The sequence below is a fragment of the Eurosta solidaginis genome, chromosome X, assembly GCF_040869045.1.
Source record: "Eurosta solidaginis isolate ZX-2024a chromosome X, ASM4086904v1, whole genome shotgun sequence".
Taxonomy (NCBI): domain Eukaryota; kingdom Metazoa; phylum Arthropoda; class Insecta; order Diptera; family Tephritidae; genus Eurosta; species Eurosta solidaginis.
The window spans coordinates 206,668,018-206,689,609 of NC_090324.1; the positions used below are offsets into that span (position 1 = coordinate 206,668,018).

The 21,592-nt window shown below is 41.7% G+C and overlaps 1 protein-coding gene and 1 pseudogene across 3 annotated transcripts; one reads left to right on the top strand and one right to left on the bottom strand.

The window, feature by feature from the left end:
* Nucleotides 1–204: 204 nt before the first annotated feature.
* LOC137234296 (ATP-dependent RNA helicase Ddx1-like) lies at nt 205–2,899 on the bottom strand. Of its 3 annotated transcripts, none has more exons than XM_067757901.1 (3): nt 2,873–2,899; nt 320–1,152; nt 205–259 (listed from the first exon to the last, which is right to left on the bottom strand). In XM_067757901.1, the coding sequence occupies exon 2, from the start codon at nt 961–963 to the stop codon at nt 424–426; it is 540 nt and encodes a 179-aa protein (XP_067614002.1). In that variant the 5' UTR covers nt 964–1,152; nt 2,873–2,899; the 3' UTR covers nt 205–259; nt 320–423. The 3 variants fall into 3 exon arrangements, with proteins under 3 accessions (XP_067614002.1, XP_067614001.1, XP_067614000.1); XM_067757900.1 differs by having other exon boundaries at nt 2,869–2,899; XM_067757899.1 differs by lacking the exon at nt 2,873–2,899 and having other exon boundaries at nt 320–1,308.
* Nucleotides 1,470–2,739, top strand: LOC137235383 (BLOC-3 complex member HPS4-like; annotated as a pseudogene).
* Nucleotides 2,900–21,592: the final 18,693 nt, after the last annotated feature.

The window sequence follows — 21,592 nt, forward strand, 5'->3', positions numbered from 1 at the left end:
TTTTTCGAATATTGTTCCGAATAGGAGGAAAGCGAGAAGTGAAAAAAAACTCACAAGGAATTTTTATTTAGAATACGAGGAATGGAAGAAGGGAATTGGGCTGCTAATATTTTATTACCTTAACGTAATATAGTTTACCATCATACCTTTAAATCCGTTTGGCGTATCAATCTCCGTCATGTGGTGCGCAGGTTCTGCACGCTCCTGTGGTTTGGCTGTAGTAGCACTTGAGGTAGTTGGTTTGTCAACGTTGTTCCACCTGTTAAATTAACTGATTTTGAAATTAAGGTGATTTTAGCTATCGTTACTACCTACTTACCATCATAAATTAATTCCCATCATCGGGGTGCTTGTCTTCGGGTGGAACTGGTAGATACAACGGCAACCGCCACAACAGCATCAATCGCCACCACAACAACAACATCAAGCTCCACCACGCGATTTAAAATATTTTTCCAAATTGTCACAATCTAATTTGGTGCGACAAAAGATAATGGCACGATCCATTTTATGTAGCCCAATTGCAGATATGCAATATTCGCCTTTAAGTATTTTAACACCTTCTGATAATGTTTCTGGTGTAGGATTTTGTAGTTGTACATTATCACGAGCATGTACACCATCGGTTCGTATATGTTGTCTTAGATTATGCCAAGTGGTATCTTGTTGAGGGTCGACCATACACACAACGTGGTGTACAGTTTCTGGCACAGCATCTTCACCCTTAAGATCAACCCATGTAGGAAAACGCATTAAACGATCAGCCATCTTTTTCACTTCAAATGCATGAAGTGTAGCCGAGCAGACAACCATTTGTAAACTACGCCCATCGGATGTAATTTTTGGTATTTGCTTATGAAGACGATCGATTAAATCGGTATAACCCTGTTTTAGCAATGCATCCGCTTCATCCAGAACAAAGAATCTGCAATGTGTCAACGACACAAACCCACTACTAATCATTCAAGCCGTCCAGGTGTACCGACTACAATATGAACACCTTGTTGTAATGAACTTTTCTGCGTTTCTAACTTAACACCACCAATCAGTAATAGCGAACGCACATCAAGGTTGCTTAAATGCACTCGAAATTTTTCAATGTTATTATTTTAGATTCGGAATGGTTTTTCAAATGTTGGAGCACCCCGAATCCTAAAAGATATTCATAGCAGATAAGACTAAAAGCTATTAAACATAGGTACAAACAGATCTTTTGCCAAGCATGCATATACATATGTCCTTAGCTATAACAACAAGTCACCGTATTTTGCAAGCAACTCTAAAAGTAAAGGTAGAAATTAGCACTGATAAGAAAAATTCCAACCCTCTTGAGTTCGACCAGCCGTGCAGGGAAAGTTAAAGTACAGAGATTATGTTATTAAATTAAAAGGGAATTTGGTTGCATTAAAAGTGCACACAAAGAAGATTCGTAGCAGAGAAATACGGTGCGGAAAATTAAAGGAGCAAAAATGGCCAAAGAGACGATGATCGTTTTTTGTCTACGATACTGAGTGCCTCGAAGATGAAGCAGAGGATCCGGTTAAGGCAGTACCCTATTTCCATCCCAGTTGGGTGTCGGATACCCAGAAAGTGGCATTGTGTGGTCAACTAATGGGAACTTCATACTTTCTTAAAGATTGCTTCTTCAATCCCAAAATTATGGCGTTGCAAAATGGCAAATTTGTGCTCAAAGAATTTGGTAGATTTACGTTGGCCGTCGGCACCGATCGCAATATTTCCGGTCGTTTACTTGACCAACGCGCTGATTTGCTCGCTTCGCTGGTAAAATTTTTTCATCGTGATTTGCAAAGCGTTTTCGATCAATTTCCACAGCAAGCGCAGTATAAGAATCTCTCCGAAAAGTTATATCATATTTTCGAAACATATACCGATTTTGCAACGTCATGGAAAAGTTATATCATATTTTCGAAACATCTACCGATTTTGCAACGTAATGGCCATGTTTTTCAAGACGTACCAAAACTGCGCAGCCCGAAGACGGCCAGCAATATATTTTTGGATGCTATACAAACATTACAATGTTGTCAGCAAACAAAGGGTGTACTAGGCGGAGCCGTGCTCTACCATAATAAAGTTGTCGCATCCCAATTGGGTGATGATATTACCAAACAACTTGTACTCACCGATCCATTGCATATACGCACCACAGCCGAACAAATACACATCAATGACTTCCATATACCTAATGGCGTACAAATGTTCATCGTTTATGTCGACGTACCATCATAACCGATTATACGCTGATGCACAACGCGCACAAGCTTTATAAACAACACAGCTGTCACAGGGTTTGCCGCCCTTTCAATATGCGAAACGTAAAATTAAACGGGATAAATCTTTAATATTCACTAATATACCAGAAGAAGGTAGCAGCACTGTTGGTGGCAGTTCTTCTACAACAATTGGAGAAAATGTGGAGTGCGTATCAGCCGCACCTGCCGCAGTGCCACCACAAACGCCTGCCACCATGCGTCCAAAATCCCTAATGATCCACCCTACACATTTGCCTTTGCGTCAGCGCAAGAACATGAGCAGCTCAAAAGATTTGCCGGAATCGGGAATTGCGTCTATAAATTTCGATGAAACGGATTCATATCCCGGTTTATTGGACGCACTAGCGTTTGTTCAACGCCCATGACTGAAAGTATAGTGTTGCAAGTGGGGAATATTATGTCGATATGCGCAAATCCACAAGAACAAATAAAACAATTGGTATGATATAAATTTCCCATAGCTTGACAAGCTTGACCAGCACCTTTGCCCTTATCACCGCATGTGTGACATATACCAAGACACAACTACTATCTAGATGAACTATCTACACAAGTGCGATCATTAAAAGATGACCCACATTATCATTAAATCGTAGCTGTGTACCTGAAATGAAATAAAAGAATAAAAAAAAATTAGTATATTTATTAAATTATCAAAAAAGGGAACGATACTCATACTTACCCATCACCAGTTTTCTTCATAGTGAAAATTCATTCAAAATGTCTCTATACTCATTTCCATGAATGAATGACATTTTGAATGGACGAAACAAAGTTGCCACTCGGTTCTTACACAGTAAGCACATTGCGCGCGATCCAAAGAGTATTACAACTCGGATCCGCGGGATCCAACAAATTCGAGTGTTAATAACCGAACAAAAAAATCAACTAACGAAAACCCTGAAGATACAGCCTGGGTTCACTGAAAACACACGCGCCAGGTTGTATTTCGATAGTTTTCCTGACATTCGGCCGTCTTTTTGCTTCTTTCTTTTTTTGAGAAAAGTTTTTAGTTTGAAAATTTGGGCATAAAAACACAATCAAAATCAGCCTGCTTGGAAAAAAGGGGGGTTAACCACTCGAGACCGAAATAATTTTCGCGGTCTATCTGTGCATGATTTTGTTTGTGTTTTACATTTTAAACATGTCACACTCAATAGTGGTCTCGCTTTCATGACGAAAATTGCTTTTTTGTGTATTAAAGTTTCGACAGACTTTCGTCAGTCCCTTTTTTAGCTTGAAATCCCAGCAGGAATAAAGTAGTGTCATCTATGCTTTCGATGGTACAAACAAGGGAGAAATTAAACTTTTTAGAACAAAATTTAAATTTAATGTCGCGTCAGGACTCAGACGCAAGCTGTCCCTAAATACCGGCATGACATGACCATTATGTATCATTACATTGCAATGGGCAGCACCGCACAGCGGTCTCATTCCAACGATTGGAAGAGTGAACAGCTGACAGCTCTACAAATTGCCACACTCGTTAGTGTAGGCTATTCCCGCAGAGTTGTGTTGAAATCAACAAACACACCACAATTTGTGATTCTCACACAACACAGCTGTCTCCTTCCAACGATTGGAAGAATGAACAACTGACAGCTCTACAAATTGCCACACTCTTTAGTATAGGCTATTCCCGCAGATTTGTGTTGAAATCAACAAACACACCACAATTTGTGATTCTCACACAACATGGCCCAAATCAACACAAAGAGTGTTCCCAGACAGCGAGTAAAGGCCTCTTTACATTTGTTGCACATTTATATGCACGACGTCATTTGACTAGTCATTTTACAGGGATTCATAGGTTATATTCACAGCCACATTTGTATCGGCGTGGGTGAGTTTTGTGACGAAATTTTTGCAGGGCAACTACAAGGAGCCGTGAAAATACACGGGTAACTCGTGATACCATCTGCGACACAAATGTAGCGTGTATTACCGCATATTGCCTGTATAAGCAAACACTAAAGAATATAGTTTGCCTTCAGTCTATATTCAACAATTTGTTAATTTTTTACTTATATTTTTCCCTCACCATTGGTGACTGCTATCAACATCAGAATTTCGTTATGATGACAATATTTACCAACACTAAAGATACCTTTAGGCGTATCTCGATCAAACTATATGAAATATAACAGTGGTTTCAACCACTACAAACACATCATTACATCGACATAATAACTTCATAAGATTATTCGTTCCACACAACCCTTTATCCCGAGTACGCCAACCACAAGCTCAGCCAATTGAGCTCCTTGTCTCCGCTCATAAGCCACCCAATCTAAGGGCATCTACGAATATTTTACTAACAATTTGATATTCCAGAATGACTGGATTGTCCCACAAACGCGCCAAGACGGAGGCACGCGGCAACTCATTCAGCGCCCCCTGCCGGCTATGTCAAAAGTCGCACAGCATAAGGCTCTGCCCGATTTACCGGGGCATGACGAACATGGATCGACTAAAGACGATCATAGATTTGCGATATTGCACAAATTGCTTATCGCCATTCCACCAACGGAAAACATGTCCCAGCGAAGATCGCTGTCATCGGTGCAACGAGCAGCACCACACGTCAACACACCTCGACGACGTTCCACCACCGTCCCACGAGAGCGATGGCGAAGAGAGCTCCGACGGAGCCCTATCCATCCACGTCACGGAACAAACCCTGTGGTGGGAAGCGGACGTCGCCGAGGAAGAGGTCGAACGACGGGAAGATCCTACTTCAATGCTAGCCACGACACCACCGGGCGGTTCAGGACCACAACGTTTCCGACCGCTCCTACGGCATGAAAGGCCTTCAAACTTACAACGCGGGGATGGCGGGGAGACACGTCCTTTCCCCCCATCGCACCGCTCTGCCGGGCGGCGCCGTGGCGACGCGGAACCGCGTCCGTCCCGCTCGTCACGCCGCTCAATTGGCAGGGCGGCCCCGTATAATGCTCGTGCCCAAGTAACTACGCTCGCGCGCCAACCAACAACGCTCGCGCGCCAACCAACAACGCCAGCCGGCTTCAGAACGGGACGCCTCCGGGAGACTCCTCTATCAACGACCATTACACGCGCATTCGTAGCCATAGCTCCAACGGCGGTCGTCCGGATAGCAGCAGGAGGGAAGCTCCACGCAGTACGCGCCCTTATCGATCCGTGCGCTCCCAATTCAATCATCGATGCGAATCTCGCGAAGGACCTCGGGTTAGAGCGAACGGGCACGTCCTATCACGTGAAGTGCACGCTTGTTCTGCGAGGGAAATACGGGGTAACGGGAGCAGTGACGACCCAGGCCACAGTGGTGTCGCGATATTCACGGCTTACTCCGACAGCAACTCTGGATCCATCGGTAGCCACGCCATTCCAATTTATGAAGCTGGCGGATCCATCTTTCCACCGGTCTACACCTGTCCGGCTCACACTAGGTGCCGACGTCTACGCCAGCCTAATGGTTAGCGGCACACCACCGTCGAACGTCGGCGGGCTGCTGACTCAAGCCACCATATTCGGGTTGGTAGTGTCTGGAGCCCACCAGCAATAATCGGGTATATGTCCATTCAATAAGTAAAGTGCACTAAAATCAACCCATGTCTATTTCGACTAACATCTCTTTATTCACAGGAATCCCACGGAGAAGCGTCTGGCGTCGGCGAATTATGTACTCTGGTCACACTATTTATCTGCCATATGCAGTTACAGCATGGCCTAAATTTAAGTTGAGATTCGTTAATTTTAAGTTGAGAATCGTTCTCGCGAGCCCTTGGGGACTTGGTTGTTGGGGCGTTGCGATCGTTTCGAAGTTGCTCGCCGCAAGGGGGCCGGCATGTTTAGGCCACAAGCCTAAATATGGCGGTGCACCCTCGTATTACTTAACTTTTTCTTTTCGTTGTCCTTTTACCTCACATCTTTCATTTATACATATCGGTTTATACCGATAACCGTTTACCCCGCCGGATAATAGTTAAGCCTAGGATTCGGCGGTGACCGCGAACAAAAGGTTTTTTACCTCTTTCACTTCTTTTGCGAACGTCTAAGAAACCGCCAGCAGCCAAGCCACCAAAGGTAAGCCCTTCAATTCTCTTTAACATTAAAAAAGTTCATTTTTGCACTTCCGTCATCGGAAACATTGAATGTAAGTGGATTATCTTGCGTTGAATCTGCATTTCCATTTATTTTAATAAATATTATTGTTCACTTTTCTATAACGAATTCGTTTGTGTATTTTCTTTTCTTCTCTCCCCACCATTATTACGAGCGCGCCCTATCTGCGGTCTTGCCGCCGTAACACCAATAATGATTTGATTGATGTTACGTGCAACCTTATGGCAGGTTACATACTGGCATCCACACTGACGGCAGACCAACCCGAACGTATGCTGCAACAACAGTTGGATCAGCCCTTGGTGCACGTGATGAAAATTCTCAATATTTACTATCATATTGTTACGCAACAAAAGCCTTTACTATTTGCGAAAGTGCAAAAAAGTGATTTGGTCCCTAATGCAAAGGAGTTGGCGTTGGTGAGAAGTGTAGAATATTTTGGAAGTGAATACGTTTAATACAGATGTACAATATTTTAAGAAGCGCTAATAATAGCTATAAGATAACGATAAATCAGGATTCAGCAGGTTATTAATTTCGCTACTCCAGACGTGCGTCTTCCACTGCCGCTGACGCCACCGCTTCCACCCGAACCAGTACAATTCACTTTGTCGAGCAACTCTGCAGCTGATGTTCCAGTAACAGAAGAAATAGTAGCACCGGTAGCACCACCACTGTTGCTCTTTATATCAGAAGTTGACCTTGATGATTTCTATATGAATGACATTTTTTTTCATTCAGGAAGTGAGAAATTGTAGAAAACGTCAAAATCTCTACATTTAATGTCTGACTGTCAATTATTATTGCAAGACAAACGTTAGGCCTCATGCGCAAGCATCTCGCGCACTATACGTCATGCACTACACGCCGCACTACACGTCATGCACTACACGCCGCACTCCACGTCACGTACTACACGTCAGGCATTGCTTGCCGCACGACATATCGAGCACAACACGCCACACATGTCGCGTATTACATATCTCGGCCAATCATTCATTTGGTCGAGATTTAAAATACTTAATTCAACATTATCGACAATACACGTCAAAAATTATGTTGAATGGTGGAAGTGCAACTCTGTAATACCTTTTCAGCCAGGTTTGGAACCGTTCCGTGTGGTGGCAGGCCACTTGTTGTGAAAACAAAGTTCACCACAAATCAAAAGTAAATTTTAGGACTACTTCGGTGCATCTACCGACATAAATCAAATTATAAAATGTACTAAAGGCGCTAAAGCAACAGCCACATCGCATGGATGCGTGCGAAATTCGTTTTTTTCTTCCTTTCTTTGCGCGCATAAGTATTTACTTATGGCCTTTAATTTTTTATTTCAATTAAATTTTATTTCAATAAAAATGTTTTTTCCTTCTGCGAAAATATATTAGAGATACCTTTTTGTTTACGCCACCCAAACAACATTCCGCCAACCTCAATTTGGGCATTATCAATGATACCAATATTCTTTCAGATCATGACCCGTTACCAAACCTTATTGGCCAAGTCAGAGGGAGGCGCAAAACGTTTCGACGTTGCTTGCCAGCTCTGCGGCAGGGATCATAGTCTTAGGATCTGTGCCGAGTATCGAAAAAAAATCCCCAGAAGAGAGGTTGCGGGCAGTACTTCTGCATAAGTAATGTCCAAACTGTCTGTCGCTCTTTCACCGCGTGGACAAATGTAACAGCAAGTATCGCTGCAAGAGGTGCCAAGAGAAGCACCACACCACGCTTCATTTAGATGAGCGTCGAGCGGTATGCGACGAGACGACCACAAACGGCGAAGACAACACGTCCGACGACGCGTTGTGAATAAACCTCTCGGGACCGGCTAAATCCTGGGCTCAGCAGGTGGAAGAAGAAGAGATGGAAGAAGAAAGAGAGAGAGCGGAAAAAGAGCATGCGAAAGCGGAAGTGAGGCCGTCAACGAGCAGGAATGGAATGCGCAGTTTCCGACCGCTGTTGCAGCACGAACGAAGGGCGGAGGAAGCTAAATCGTCCAAACTCGCAAGGCAGCAACGGCGAAAGAAATCGACGCCATACTCTCTCGAAGCCCAAAGTACAATGAAGCTAACGCGTGAGACGCCAGAAGGCTTCCGGACAGCGCGGCTGCTCCAGGCTACACCATCGCCCATAATGCGGCCTTTCGTGCCCATTGCGCCGACGGCCATCGTACGAATCGAATCGCGTGGGCATTTACACCTGGTTCGGGCCATTATTGATCCCTGCGCCACCAGCACGATCGTCGATGCGGAGCTGGTACGTGACTTACAATTGGAGCGCCAAGGGCATGGACAATGCACCCTCATACTGCGCGGCAAATTCGGAGCGTCGACGCGCATAACAACCCAACGTCGTCGAAAGCCATTTCCGTTTGAGTCCACCGTCCAATGTGGGCCCCAAGATTGCCGCGCCCTTTGTTTCATGCCGCTGGCGGATCCGCAATTCTACCGCTTATCACCGATACGGCTTACACTCGGCGCTGACATTTACGCCGAAATGATGGCGAGCGGTACACCGGCATCGACAGTTGGCGGTCTCCTGACCCAACCGACCGTGTTCGGGTTGGTGGTCTCGGGAGCCTGCCAAAAATAAATATCCGACTTTCACGCCTCACACATGCGCCATATTATATATATATTTAAGTAAATATGCACGGAATTTAAAACCACGTACGTATATCTATTAACTTCTTTTCTTTTTCCACAGGAGAGCGAACCGTGAGGTCAACTACCTGGCGTGCAGTGCTTGCAGTCCGCATCTGCACTGCCTTCTTTCATTACACCGCCTTACTGGACGTGCGATCACGTGGCATTCCCCTTTTTTTAATGTTTTCTTTGTTGCTTACGGCAAGGGGGCCGGTATGTTTAGGCTACAGGCCTAAATATATCTCCCCTCCCTCGTAACATAATGTTCTTCTTTCCTTCGTTTACTACCACCCACATATGCTTGTGATCACTAATACACACAGGCATGTGTGAGTGGTGGTACGCATGTATCTTAGATTTTTACCGCTGTGAGCCCGCGGTATAGCAACTTTGTTGCCGGGAAACCCAACGAAGGAGCTGTATCTCGGGTTCATCGGCTCATGTCGCAAAGAGGCTCGTCCTCTTTGAATCCAGCAGCCAGCAAAGGTACACGTAATCGCCCGTTCACGTAAGTTGTCAATTTCATAAAATATATGTAATAATTTCTGAAAATATATTTAATATTTTCATTTTCACAACATCTGTTAAAATTTTCCTTAACACTTGTTGTATTTACATACATTGAATAAAAAAAACACTGTGAATTCCTTTTTTTTATTAATACGAAACCTTTTTGGTGTTTTTATTTTCTTCCCCTTTTTTCGCCTTAACTATTATTTAACAAATACGTGGGTGCGCGCCGTTGCCACCACGCATTTGTTCAAAGGGTTATCCCCTCTTAACGCAAAGAAAAGTTACTATTTTTGTAATAAGAATTTAACAAAACTAAACAATTTACTTGAATTTATTTCTAATTTATATGTATTGCGATCGTCTAGAGGAGTAGGTCCCAAGTACATACAAAATTATCATTAATGAGAACTTATACAAATGGATATACATATGTACATTGGGGTGGGTGTTGTTATAATGAAAAAGTTTTTCAAGGCATCTAAAAATATAGCCGTATAAAATTTCAAATTTTTATTTGTTGTTTTATGTTTAGAAGAGTCTCATACCGACCTTATTTTTTCTATACAAATATAAAAAGTGTTGGTTAGACCCGGGCAAAGCAATATCAAAAAGAGTTTTCTCAATTATACCTACATAGTTAGTTAGGGTAGTTTCGCAAACAATCTGAGGGCATTTCTGCGATGAAAAACTTAGACCCTGGGCCAATCGCATTAAAAAGGAAAATTTTGACAAACCGAAGGAAAATTTTGATACTTATCGTGGTGAATACGAACGTCAGAATTTTCCCTAGCCAATGAGGCTGGGTAAAATATTGATAATCGCTAGGTAAAATTTCACAATTACTTTTGTGTGCTCGTGTATATATTTTGTTTCAGAAATGCAAAAAAATAGTAGCTTCTCAAGCACCAACAAACCAAAAACATACGAAAAGAAGAAATGCATGTGAAAAGCGTGCGTAAAGAACTAAATGTAAGACAAAATAAATTATTTGCATGTGGATTAGCACATCTAAATCGAAAATTTTTCACCAAAATGGAAAATTTTTACATCTCATTTTTCCATTGAGTAAAATGTTATCGACTGACACACAGCCTTATCAGCGAAAATTCATCTGCTATGCAGATCCCGTTCGGAGTCCCGCCAATTTGTAGGTAAAATTGAAAAGAAGCACCGGTCCATGAGGACCTCACATAAACTGAATAGTCCGTAGTGTTACCAGAAGTTTGTTTAAGGACCAAACTGAAAAACCCTATCAAAAACTAGGACCTATGTTATAAAATAACTCCATCCTCTTGGCAAATACTAGAAGCTTCCTAGGATTTAAGCCGCTTGCTGCTTCTAGATCTGACAGCTGTATCACTCCTAATAGCTGGAGTCTTAGCCTGGCAAGCGCAAGACAACAGTTCAGAACGCGGTCGATCGTTTCCTCCCCCAGCCCGCACTTCCTACATCTACTGACCAAGACCAATTTAAAGGCATGTGACGCCAGAAGGCTATGTCCAGTCAGAATACCCGTCATTAGTCTACAGTCCTCTATTTTTAATGATAGAAGCAACTTTGTTAGTCTAAGGTTGTAAGACCTGCACATAATCTTCGACACTTTACAGCCCCGCGCTTGAACCCACGCGTTTTCTGCTTGGTCGATCATGTGCACCTCTCGCCTTCGCTTAATTTCGCCCAGTCTAATTGGGACGTCTACGGAGCAAGCTTCAAGGGATGCGCTTAGATGCTTTGGTATGCGAGATTATTGCCTTAATTGTTGCTTGACTGTCAATATAAAAGTTAACACGATTGCAGCTTGGTATATTTTCTTCTAGGGTTTCTACTGCTTTTGTTACGGCTACTATTTCTGCTTGACAAACGCTACAGTAATCCCGCAGCTTGCAGGATCTGTTTATTTCCGGATCAGCACAGTATACCGCAGACCCTACTCTTTCCACTACTTTCGAACCATCTGTGTACACATGTATCGCCTCATCCGCCATTTGGGCACCCTTGCGCCAACCGTCCACCTCTATTGTGGCCTTAAGATCGCCCCAGAAGCGCAGATAGGGAATCAGGTAGTCTGTTCGTCTTGTGATTGATGACGCTATACTACTATGACCGTATGGTCGGCGCTCAAGCTGCCCGAGTCACCGAGCCTGGTTGCAGTTGTTGACGCTATGTTCTTTGTTACCAGGTCTACAGGTAGAATGTGCAGAATTGCATACAGTGCAGTCGTCGGGGTTGTTTTCAGGGCTCCCGTAATGCTAAGCCTTGATAATCTGCATACCCCCTCTAATTTTTTGAGGTAGGTTGTTTTTTGTGTGGATTTCCACCAAACAAGAACTCCATAGTACAGGATAGGGCTTACAATCGCTGTAAAAATCCAATGAGAAAGAGAGGGCGATAAGCCCCAGGTACACCCCAGCATTCTTTTACATGCATAAAGTGCCGTTGAAGCCTTCTTCACCCTCTCCACTACGTTGAGTTTCCATGACAGCTTACTGTATAGGATGATTCCTAGATACTTTGTGCAAGGTTTCTCCTGTAGGGTCACCCCTCTTAACTTAGACCTGATCCAATTTGGGAACTTGTACCTCTTTGTAAACAAGACCATATCCATCTTATCCGGGTTGACTTTCAACCCGACATTTGATGCCCAGGTATGAATATCCCGAAGCGACCGATCCATCAAAGAGCTAATCGTTGGAAGGCACTTTCCATTTAGGACAACTGCAACGTCATCAGCGTAAGCCGTAAGTTTTACGGGTCCCTCCTCAAATCTCCTGAGCAGTTGGTTTTTTTTTTTTTTTTTAAATATATAGTGATAGCGTAAAATAGTAGACTAAGCAAGAAAAATTAAAAATCAATAAAAATACGTTTTGTGATAAGGAACTACTATATATATTAGTATTATATATTTCATTACAGTCAATATTTACTCTGTAAATGATGCAGTTGTTGAAAAAAATAAAATCATAAAACAAGACGAAGTGGCCCTATTTTCGGAAAACTTTATTCATTTAGCTTCTAGCGTCAATTTCAAACTACAATGAAATTCTGCACACTTTTGTATAAATTAATATTTTAACATTTTTAAGAGCAATTAATATATTTTTTAGTTCGAAATATCTCTCATAATTTTTCACAGTCGAAAATAATGAAAATACGTGTTACAAAGCTATAGAGGGGGGGGGGGGGGAGGGGGGGGGAATATTATTTTAGCCCATTCCACGACCTCGCTACTTGAGACTTGTAGCATAGCCGGGAATATACCATCTGGGCTCGGCGATTTAAACTTAGAAAACGTCTTCGCAGCCCATTCGATCTTGGTATCGGTCACCAAGCCGGCACTACCCGCTCCGTGATCGAAGTGCGAGTGCTGCCTGCTGGCTCTTCTAAACCATCTTCCGATGGGAAATGTGTATCGAGAAGCCCCTCAAGGGATTTCCCACTATTACGCGACCATTCCCCGTTATCTTTCTTTATTAGTCCCTGGACTATATTTCCCTTTGCTAGGACTTTTCTCAACCGTGCTGTTTCGCTGGAAAACTCTATGTCCGTATAGAAACTTTTCATGAGATTTTCTTCGCCCTAGGAATTTCACGCTTGTAGATCCTCAGTAAATCCCTGTACTCGTCCCGACACAGAGGGCAAGCTTTGTTATACGCAGTCATAAGCGTCCTAGTTAGGAATTCATTAGACTCCTCCAGTTCTTCCACATTGGCAACCTCGTTGGGTTGTCCCAGTTTCGTTTCTACCTGTTTCTGGAATTTAGTCCAGTATGTTGACCTAGGGTTTCTAAAGGTTCCTCCCTTCTCTACTCTCTTTAGAGGAATGCTGAAGCTACTATAAGCATGGTCGGAGAAGGATGGTCTATCAAGAACCATCCAATCATACCTTGATATATCACGTTCGGAGATCTGTGTAATATCCAAAACATTGCTGGATGCTGGACCAATGTATGTAGGGACATTTCCCCTGTTGGCTATCTGCAAATTGGTTTGCAGGATGTAAAAAAATAGAGATTCGCCTCTCTCGTTCCTATCTGCTCCTCCCCACGCATTGTGGTACGCATTTGCGTCTGTGCCTATGACCAACCGCCCTTTGCGCCCTCCCTCTTGTAATAGCTTTTGCACTCCAGCGGTGGAACCTCCGCAGCATGGGCCATGTAGCAGGACGCCAGGATAAATACCTGGTTATTCTTTTGCTCAACGGCCACCGCTACGAGATCCTCAGTGGTGTAATTAGGCAGCATATATGAATGCAGCTGTTTCTTACCATTACTACAGCTCGCATCCGTCCTTCCGTTTGCGCGTAGTAAACGCCAAACCCGTGCCCCCTAAGTCCAGAAAACTTTCTTTCCGATGAGAGCTACGGCTCCTGGATTAGCGCCACGTCAAACGAACCCTCCTCAAGGGTTAGGAGGAGTTCGCTCGACGCCACTTTACTGTGTTGGAGATTTATCTGTAGTACTCGCAGCACCATTGGTCTGTTTGTCCCCCTCCAGAAACTTCGTCTTGACGTCGTCGTCCTCCCCTTGCCCTTTTGGTTTACAGTATTCGAGGCCCCCTTCAGCCTCTCGTGACTGTTGTGCCGGGTGTTCCTCTGTGCGAGTCACAGCACCATTTGGCGGTTGTTCCTCTTCTAACACTTTCGTGGTGACGTCGGGGACCTCCACATGTCTTTTTTCTCTTTGGCTTTTGAGGTCCTTTTCGACTTCGCCCACCTCTAGCGTGTTAGGGTTTTTATCCTCGGGACTTCTTTTCTTGAATCGCATGTAAATTTTGCCAGTGCCAAAGGACATTTTGCCAAGCTGCGTGTACAAAATATCCTCCGCCTGCTTGTTTATTTGGAAGATGTAGAACTGACCATCCTCGGTAGGCCGAGATACAGTATGTACCTTCCAATCCTGTGTCGGTATGTTGGGATTCTGATTCTGCAGAAGTCGCAGTGTATCCTCCCTCTTCATCACGCATGGTATCCATACCTTAACTTTTGGTACCGTGGGGATTTGCGCTTAATCCACCACCTCAAACCGCGCGTTCGTGCCTTGCCTTTGGAGGTTTGGAATCACTTCCTCAAGCCACCGCAAGCTCGCGATGTTGTCGCACGCTATCATCTTTACACCATTATACCATCCCCCCGAATCAAAGGTTGGAAGGGGCTTACTTGTTTGTTCCCACATGATCTTAAGCATTAAGCTAAAAAGCTCTCTTTCCACAGATCTCCACCCTTCGGTAGTCATTTGTCCGAAAGGACTGCTGCGATCAACCAGGGCCACAGTCAGTGATTGCTTTGCCACATCACTCATCTTCTCGGGAAAAGCCGGAGTCTTAGTGTTATCTCCCTTTGGCACCTCCGAGAAAGCCGGAGTCTTAGCGTTAACTCCCTTTAGCACCTCCGAGAAAGCCGGAGTCTTAGCGTTATCTCCCTTTGGCTTATCTCCTACTTCCGTAGTTGGAACATACCTCTGATTCGCAGCTTTCGAGGTAGTTGCTACCTCGCTATTGGGGCCCATCTGTCTTACAGCTTTGGGCCTACTTGTCTTGTCTATGCGACAGCCCTGCCTCGAGGCTCTGGGACTGGGTCCTTTCTGCATCTTGAAACAGGCTTGTCGAATTCCGCCGAACGTTGCCTCTTCATTCTGCCATTCGACGCTTCTTCCTCCTCGTACCGGTTGCAGAACCGAGGGTTTCTAGCAGCAAACCTTTTGAACTGCATTCCACCTACTTCTATCGCCTCAAGGGACCATTCTAAGCGTTCGATCTACACTTCTGTTGGGTCAACCACTGCTCCCAGGCTTTGCACAATTCTTAGTGCTGCACGGTACTGCGAGAGAGCTCTTTTACTTCCTCTGCTCCATACCCTTCTCCAATCTTCTACTCCGTTTTCATTTGTGTGCTTTTCCAACACGGAGTTCATTGAATCAGCACTGCTCTCGCTCCCCAAGTCCGACGCATCGCTTAATGCGTATTCGTCGTCCTTGGCTTACGACTCAGTCCTCCACTTATCATCCTCCTTATTACAATTTGGTAATGAGTCGTTCAGCTTGGTCGTACGACTACCTGCCTGACAAGGCGGGATCAGCGGTCCAGTATTATATACGGGGAAAGAACCGTCAGCCACAGCAGCGCCCCTTATTGTGGTAAGGCCGAATTTATCCCGTGGCTGAAAATCGTCCAATAGGCATGGTTCGCATAACACCCTGGATTAGGGGGTTGGCAGTTCTTGGTCACCGACACCCCGCCGCCCTCCTATGAGGCGAAACGGCGTAGATGCCAGTCCTAAATAGCTCCGCCTCATAGTCGGGAGATCGGCTAAGCCCTCACACCAACGACAAGTTGCCTACCCTAGTGAGGATCATTTCGTGACTATTTCCGGATCATTTGAGGAATCCTCCGGTATCATTTCTGGATGGTTTTCGGGATATGTCCGGGATCCCGTCGGAGTTATTTCGCACCTTTTTCTGGACTATTTCAAAATCATTTGGGGACCCTTCGGAAATCCTTTCAGGATCCGTCTGGGATCCCGTCAGGATCATTTCAGAAAATTTTTGGAAATATTCCGGGATCATTTGGGGATCCTTCCGGTATCATTTCTGTATGGTTTTCGGGATCCGTCCAGGATCCCGTCAGTATCATTTCGGTAATTTTTTGAGACTTGTCCTGCATTAAAAAAATAAATAAATAAATAAAAACAAAATTCAGCAAGGGGAAAATGAAATATATGGGCTGTTCACATTAACCTGCTTATCAAGTTATCTCTTTAAAAATTTGGTTCCGTCGAATGTATTTTATTTTGGTAATAGATTAAAGAAAATAACTAAATAAGATGATAACCTGATTGGGTCCCCAAATGATCCCGAAATTATCTCGAAAAAGCCACGAAATGACCGCTACGGGATCCCGAAGATCATCAAGAAATGATTCCTGAAGGGTTCCAAAATGATCCCGAAATAGTCTCGAAATGACCCTGACGGGATCCCGGACGGATCCCGAAAACCATTCAGAGATGCTCCCGGAAGGGTCTCCAAGCGGTTCCGGAATAGTCCCAAAAAAGTCCCGAAATGACAACGACACGATTCTAGACTGATCCAGAGAACCACACAGAAATGATCCATGAATTGTACCCAAATGATCCCGAAATAGTCCCGGAAAAGTTCCAATGACGGGATCGCGGACGGAACCCGAAAACAATACAGAAATAATTCAGGAATGGCCCCAAAATGATCCGGAAATAGTTCCCAAAAAGTCCCGAAATGACGTTGATGGGATCCCGCTCGGATCCAGAAATGAATCCCGGAAGGGTCCCAAAATGGCATCGAAATAGTCCCGAATATATTCTGAAATAACCCAGACGGGATCCCGGGCAGCTCCCAAAGACCATCCAGAACTGATCTCTGAAGGATCCGCAAATGAACCCGAAATAGTAGAGAAAAAGTCCCGAAATTACCCCGATGTGATCTCGGCCGGATCCCCTAAAACATCCATAAACGATGCCGGAAGGGTCCTAAAATGATCCCGAAATAATACAGAAAAAGTCACGAAATGACTCCGACGGGATCCCGAAGATCATCAAGAAATGATTCCTGCAGGGTTCCAAAATTATCCCGAAATAGTTCCGAAATGACCCTGACGGGATCCCGGACGTATCCCGAAAACCATACAGAATTGATATCTGAAAGGTCCGCAAATTATCCCGAGATAATCCGGAAAAAGTTCCGAAAACAACCTAGAAATTATCCTGTCCAGAAAAAGTCCCGAAATTACCCCGACAGGATCCCAGACGGATCCCGAAAACCTCCCAGAAATGATACTGGGAGGGTCCCAAAATTATACCGAAGTAGTCCCGAAAAATTCCCAATATGACCAGACAGGATCCCGAACGGATACCCAAAACCATCCAGAAATGATGCCGGAAGGGTTACCAAATGATCCCGAAATAGTCCCGAGATGAACCTGACGGGATTCCGAATACCATCTAGAAATGTCCCAAAATAACCTTTACCGGATCTCGGATAAATCCCGAAAACTGTACAGAAATGATCCCGGAAGAGTCCCAAAATGATCCCGAAATAGTCCCTACAAAGTCCCGAATTGACCCCGACGGATCCCGAAAACCATCCAGAAATTACCCCGGAAAAGTCCCAAAGTGATCCCGAAATGATCCCGAAGACCATCCTGGAAAGATCCCGGAAGGGTCTCGATATGACCCTGACCGGATTACAAATAAGTTGAAGCTAATTATAAAAGCATGTTAATAAGGCAGCACGCACTTTGAAGCGAATGGAGAATTACAAACAAATAAATAAACATACAGGTAATGCTAATAAATGCGTGTTAATAAAAACAAGTAAAGAAGTTTAAGTTCGGGTGAATCCGAACTTTAAATACTCAGCTGTACACTTGAAATGCTGTTCTTGTTTCCTGTGTGTGCTTAATAGTGTTAACCATTGGCAAAAATTATATTTTTGCCTATGATTTTTTTTGTACAATAGGAGATATTAGAAATAATGTAAACAAAAAAATATATATATATATGTAAAGACTTAAAGAAAAAAAAGAATTAATTAAACGTAAAATAAATTTTTTTAAATTAAAAATGTCATGCCTCATACAACTGCTTAAATGTGATAAAATTTTTCAAGTAATTTGTCAAAATCTCTAAAAATTTCCTTGAAAAATGACATAAATCCAGCCTAAAAATGGAAAAAAAATTTTTTTTGAAGCCCAAAGTGGCATAGAAGAAACAAAAAAAAACATTGAAATAAATTTTTTTTTAAATACTTTGTAAAATTAATATTTTGAAAATTTTGTAAGAAAACTTGAAATATCTGAATTAGAAATGTTAAATTTAACAAAATTTTTCTTTAAGAATAAAGATTTTTTTTCTTACTAATAACAATGCTAATTAAATAAGAGAAAAAAAGATAATGAAGTAAAATGGAATGCATATAATAAAGAATAAAACCAAAACTTTTATTAACAATTAAATTTAGTTCATTTCACACAGAAGCAGGCAAAATAATTATAGGAAAAATTCAACATGGCTTGGTAGACAAAGATTGCCCACATCACCCTGATACCGATTGCCTGATACGAAATAGGGAAAGAAAATACTGAAGTACCAGAGAATAGACTAATAAAATATGAACCACCAGCTGAACCGGAGACAAGAATTACGCCAAACATTCCAGATGTTTGGCTAGCCCTTTTGCTTTGCATAATCGGGCTATTGATCATTACAATAGCTACAATACTAAAGAAATATATGAAGCATAAGTACAGGCAACTAAAACCCGTCCAAGATCGTATCTATAATTTTTTCCTCCAATCCACATCCACTTTAGCACATTTTACTCAAAATCAAACCCAAAGCTGAGGAAGAGCAACAAATAATTAAAAATAAATTAATAAACCTTTAAACAGTAGCCCTAAAAATGTCGCAAACGACAATAAAGGCAGCTTCATTAGACCTGCCCAAATTTAATGACAAATCAAAAATCAATAATTTGCATACCTCACAGTTGTAGTTTCCATGGAAGTTATCAGGATAACATCCTTGAAGGCTGTCAAAGAAAAATATTTATACCACAGCCCTGGTAAAATTTGCGTCAGTGGACATATAAAAAAAAACAGGGTGCGGAGAACGCTCAAAATACGATCTATCGAACAACTTATCGCTCAATTAAAATTGAGTGCTTGGCATTTCTCGCGAGTGAGAAATCGAATTTGCCTACGAATGAATAAACAACCTCTCACAAGATACAACAATTTTCACAAACTAATACGAGCGACACAACTTCTTTTCAAGCGTGGTGATTCGATTTTTTGGTATCGATCGTTATTTGCGAGCATCCACTGGAAAAACTCAAATATTTTCTCGTTTTAAAAAGATCGATCGCGATCGTTCGTTTGAAAATCAATATGATGATGTAAAATAAACAATCTTTAAATAATGAAAAGAATATTTTTTTATAAGTAATGTGTGAAAAATTTCATTAATTAATTTTGAGATAAATTGTAAATAAATTTAAAAAATTATGTTTAAATGTTCTCATACATTAAGCAATAAAGGGTTATCCCCTCTTAACGCAAAGAAAAGTTACTATTTTTGTAATAAGAATTTAACAAAACTAAACAATTTACTTGAATTTATTTCTAATTTATATGTATTGCGATCGTCTAGAGGAGTAGGTCCCAAGTACATACAAAATTATCATTAATGAGAACTTATACAAATGCATATACATGTGTACATTGGGGTGGGTGTTGTTATAATGAAAAAGTTTTTCACGGCATCTAAAAATATAGCCGTATAAAATTTCAAATTTTTATTTGTTGTTTTGTGTTTAGAAGAGTCTCATACCAGAGACAAGAATTACACCAAATATTCCAGATGTTTGGCTAGCCGTTTTGCTTTGCATAATCGGGCTATTGATCATTACAATAGCTACAATACTAAAGAAATATATGAAGCATAAGTACAGGCAACTAAAACCCGTCCAAGATCGTATCTATAATTGTTTCCTCCAATCCACATCCACTTTAGCACATTTTACTCAAAATCAAACCCAAAGCTGAGGAAGAGCAACAAATAATTAAAAATAAATTAATAAACCTTTAAACAGTAGCCCTAAAAATGTCGCAAACGACATTAAAGACAGCTTCATTAGACCTGCCCAAATTTAATGACAAATCAAAAATCAATAATTTGCATACCTCACAGTTGTAGTTTCCATGGAAGTTATCAAGATAACATCCTTGAAGGCTGTCAAAGAAAAAGATTTATACCACAGCCCTGGTAAAATTTGCGTCAGTGGACATATAAAAAAAACAGGGTGCGGAGAACGCTCAAAATACGATCTATCGAACAACTTATCGCTCAATTAAAATTGAGTGCTTGGCTCTCGCGAGTGAGAAATCGAATTTGCCTACGAATGAATAAACAATATCTCACAAGATACAACAATTTTCACAAACTAATACGAGCGACTAAACTTATTTTCAAGCGTGGTGATTCCATTTTTTAATATCGATCGTTATTTGTGAGCAACCACTGCAAAACTCAAATATTTTCTCGTTTTAAAAAGATCGATCGCGATCGTTCGTTTGAAAATCAATATGATGTTGTAAAATAAACAATCTTTAAATAATGAAAAGAATATTTTTTTTATAAGTAATATGTGAAAAATTTCATTAATTAATTTTGAGATAAATTGTAAATAAATTTAAAAAATATTTTTTAAATGTTCTCATACATTAAGCAATAAAGGGTTATCCCCTCTTAACGCAAAGAAAAGTTACTATTTTTGGAATAAGAATTTAACAAAACTGAACAATTTACTAGAATTTATTTCTAATTTATATGTATTGCGATCGTCTAGAGGAGTAGGTACAAGTACATACAAAATTATCATTAATGAGAACTTATACAAATGCATATACATATGTACATTGGGGTGGGTGTTGTAATAATGAAAAAGTTTTTCAAGGCATCTAAAAATATAGCCGTATAAAATTTCAAATTTTTATTTATTGTTTTATGTTTAGAAGAGTTTCATACCGACCTTATTTTTTCTATACAAATATAAAAAGTGTGGGTTAGTCCCGGGCAAAGCAATATCAAAAAGAGTTTTCTCAATTATACCTACATAGTTAGTTAGGGTAGTTTCGCAAACAATCTGAGGGTATTTCTGCGATGAAAAACTTAGACCCTGGGCCAATCGCATGAAAAAGGAAAATTTTGACAAACCGGAGGAAAATTTTGATACTTATCGTGGTGAATACGAACGTCAGAATTTTCCCTAGCCAATGAGGCTGGGTAAAATATTGATAATCGCTAGGTAAAATTTCACAATTATTTTTGTGTGCTCGTGTATATATTTTGTTTCAGAAATGCAAAAAAATAGTAGCTTCTCAAGCACCAACAAACCAAAAACATACGAAAAGTAGAAATGCATGTGAAAAGCGTGCGTAAAAAACTAAATGTAAGACAAAATAAATTCTTTGCATGTGGATTAGCACATCTAAATCGAAAATTTTTCACCAAA

Bases quoted from the DNA above. Each gene is read 5' to 3' on its own strand.
- LOC137234296 (XM_067757901.1), bottom strand. From the start codon at position 963: ATGATTAGTAGTGGGTTTGTGTCGTTGACACATTGCAGATTCTTTGTT.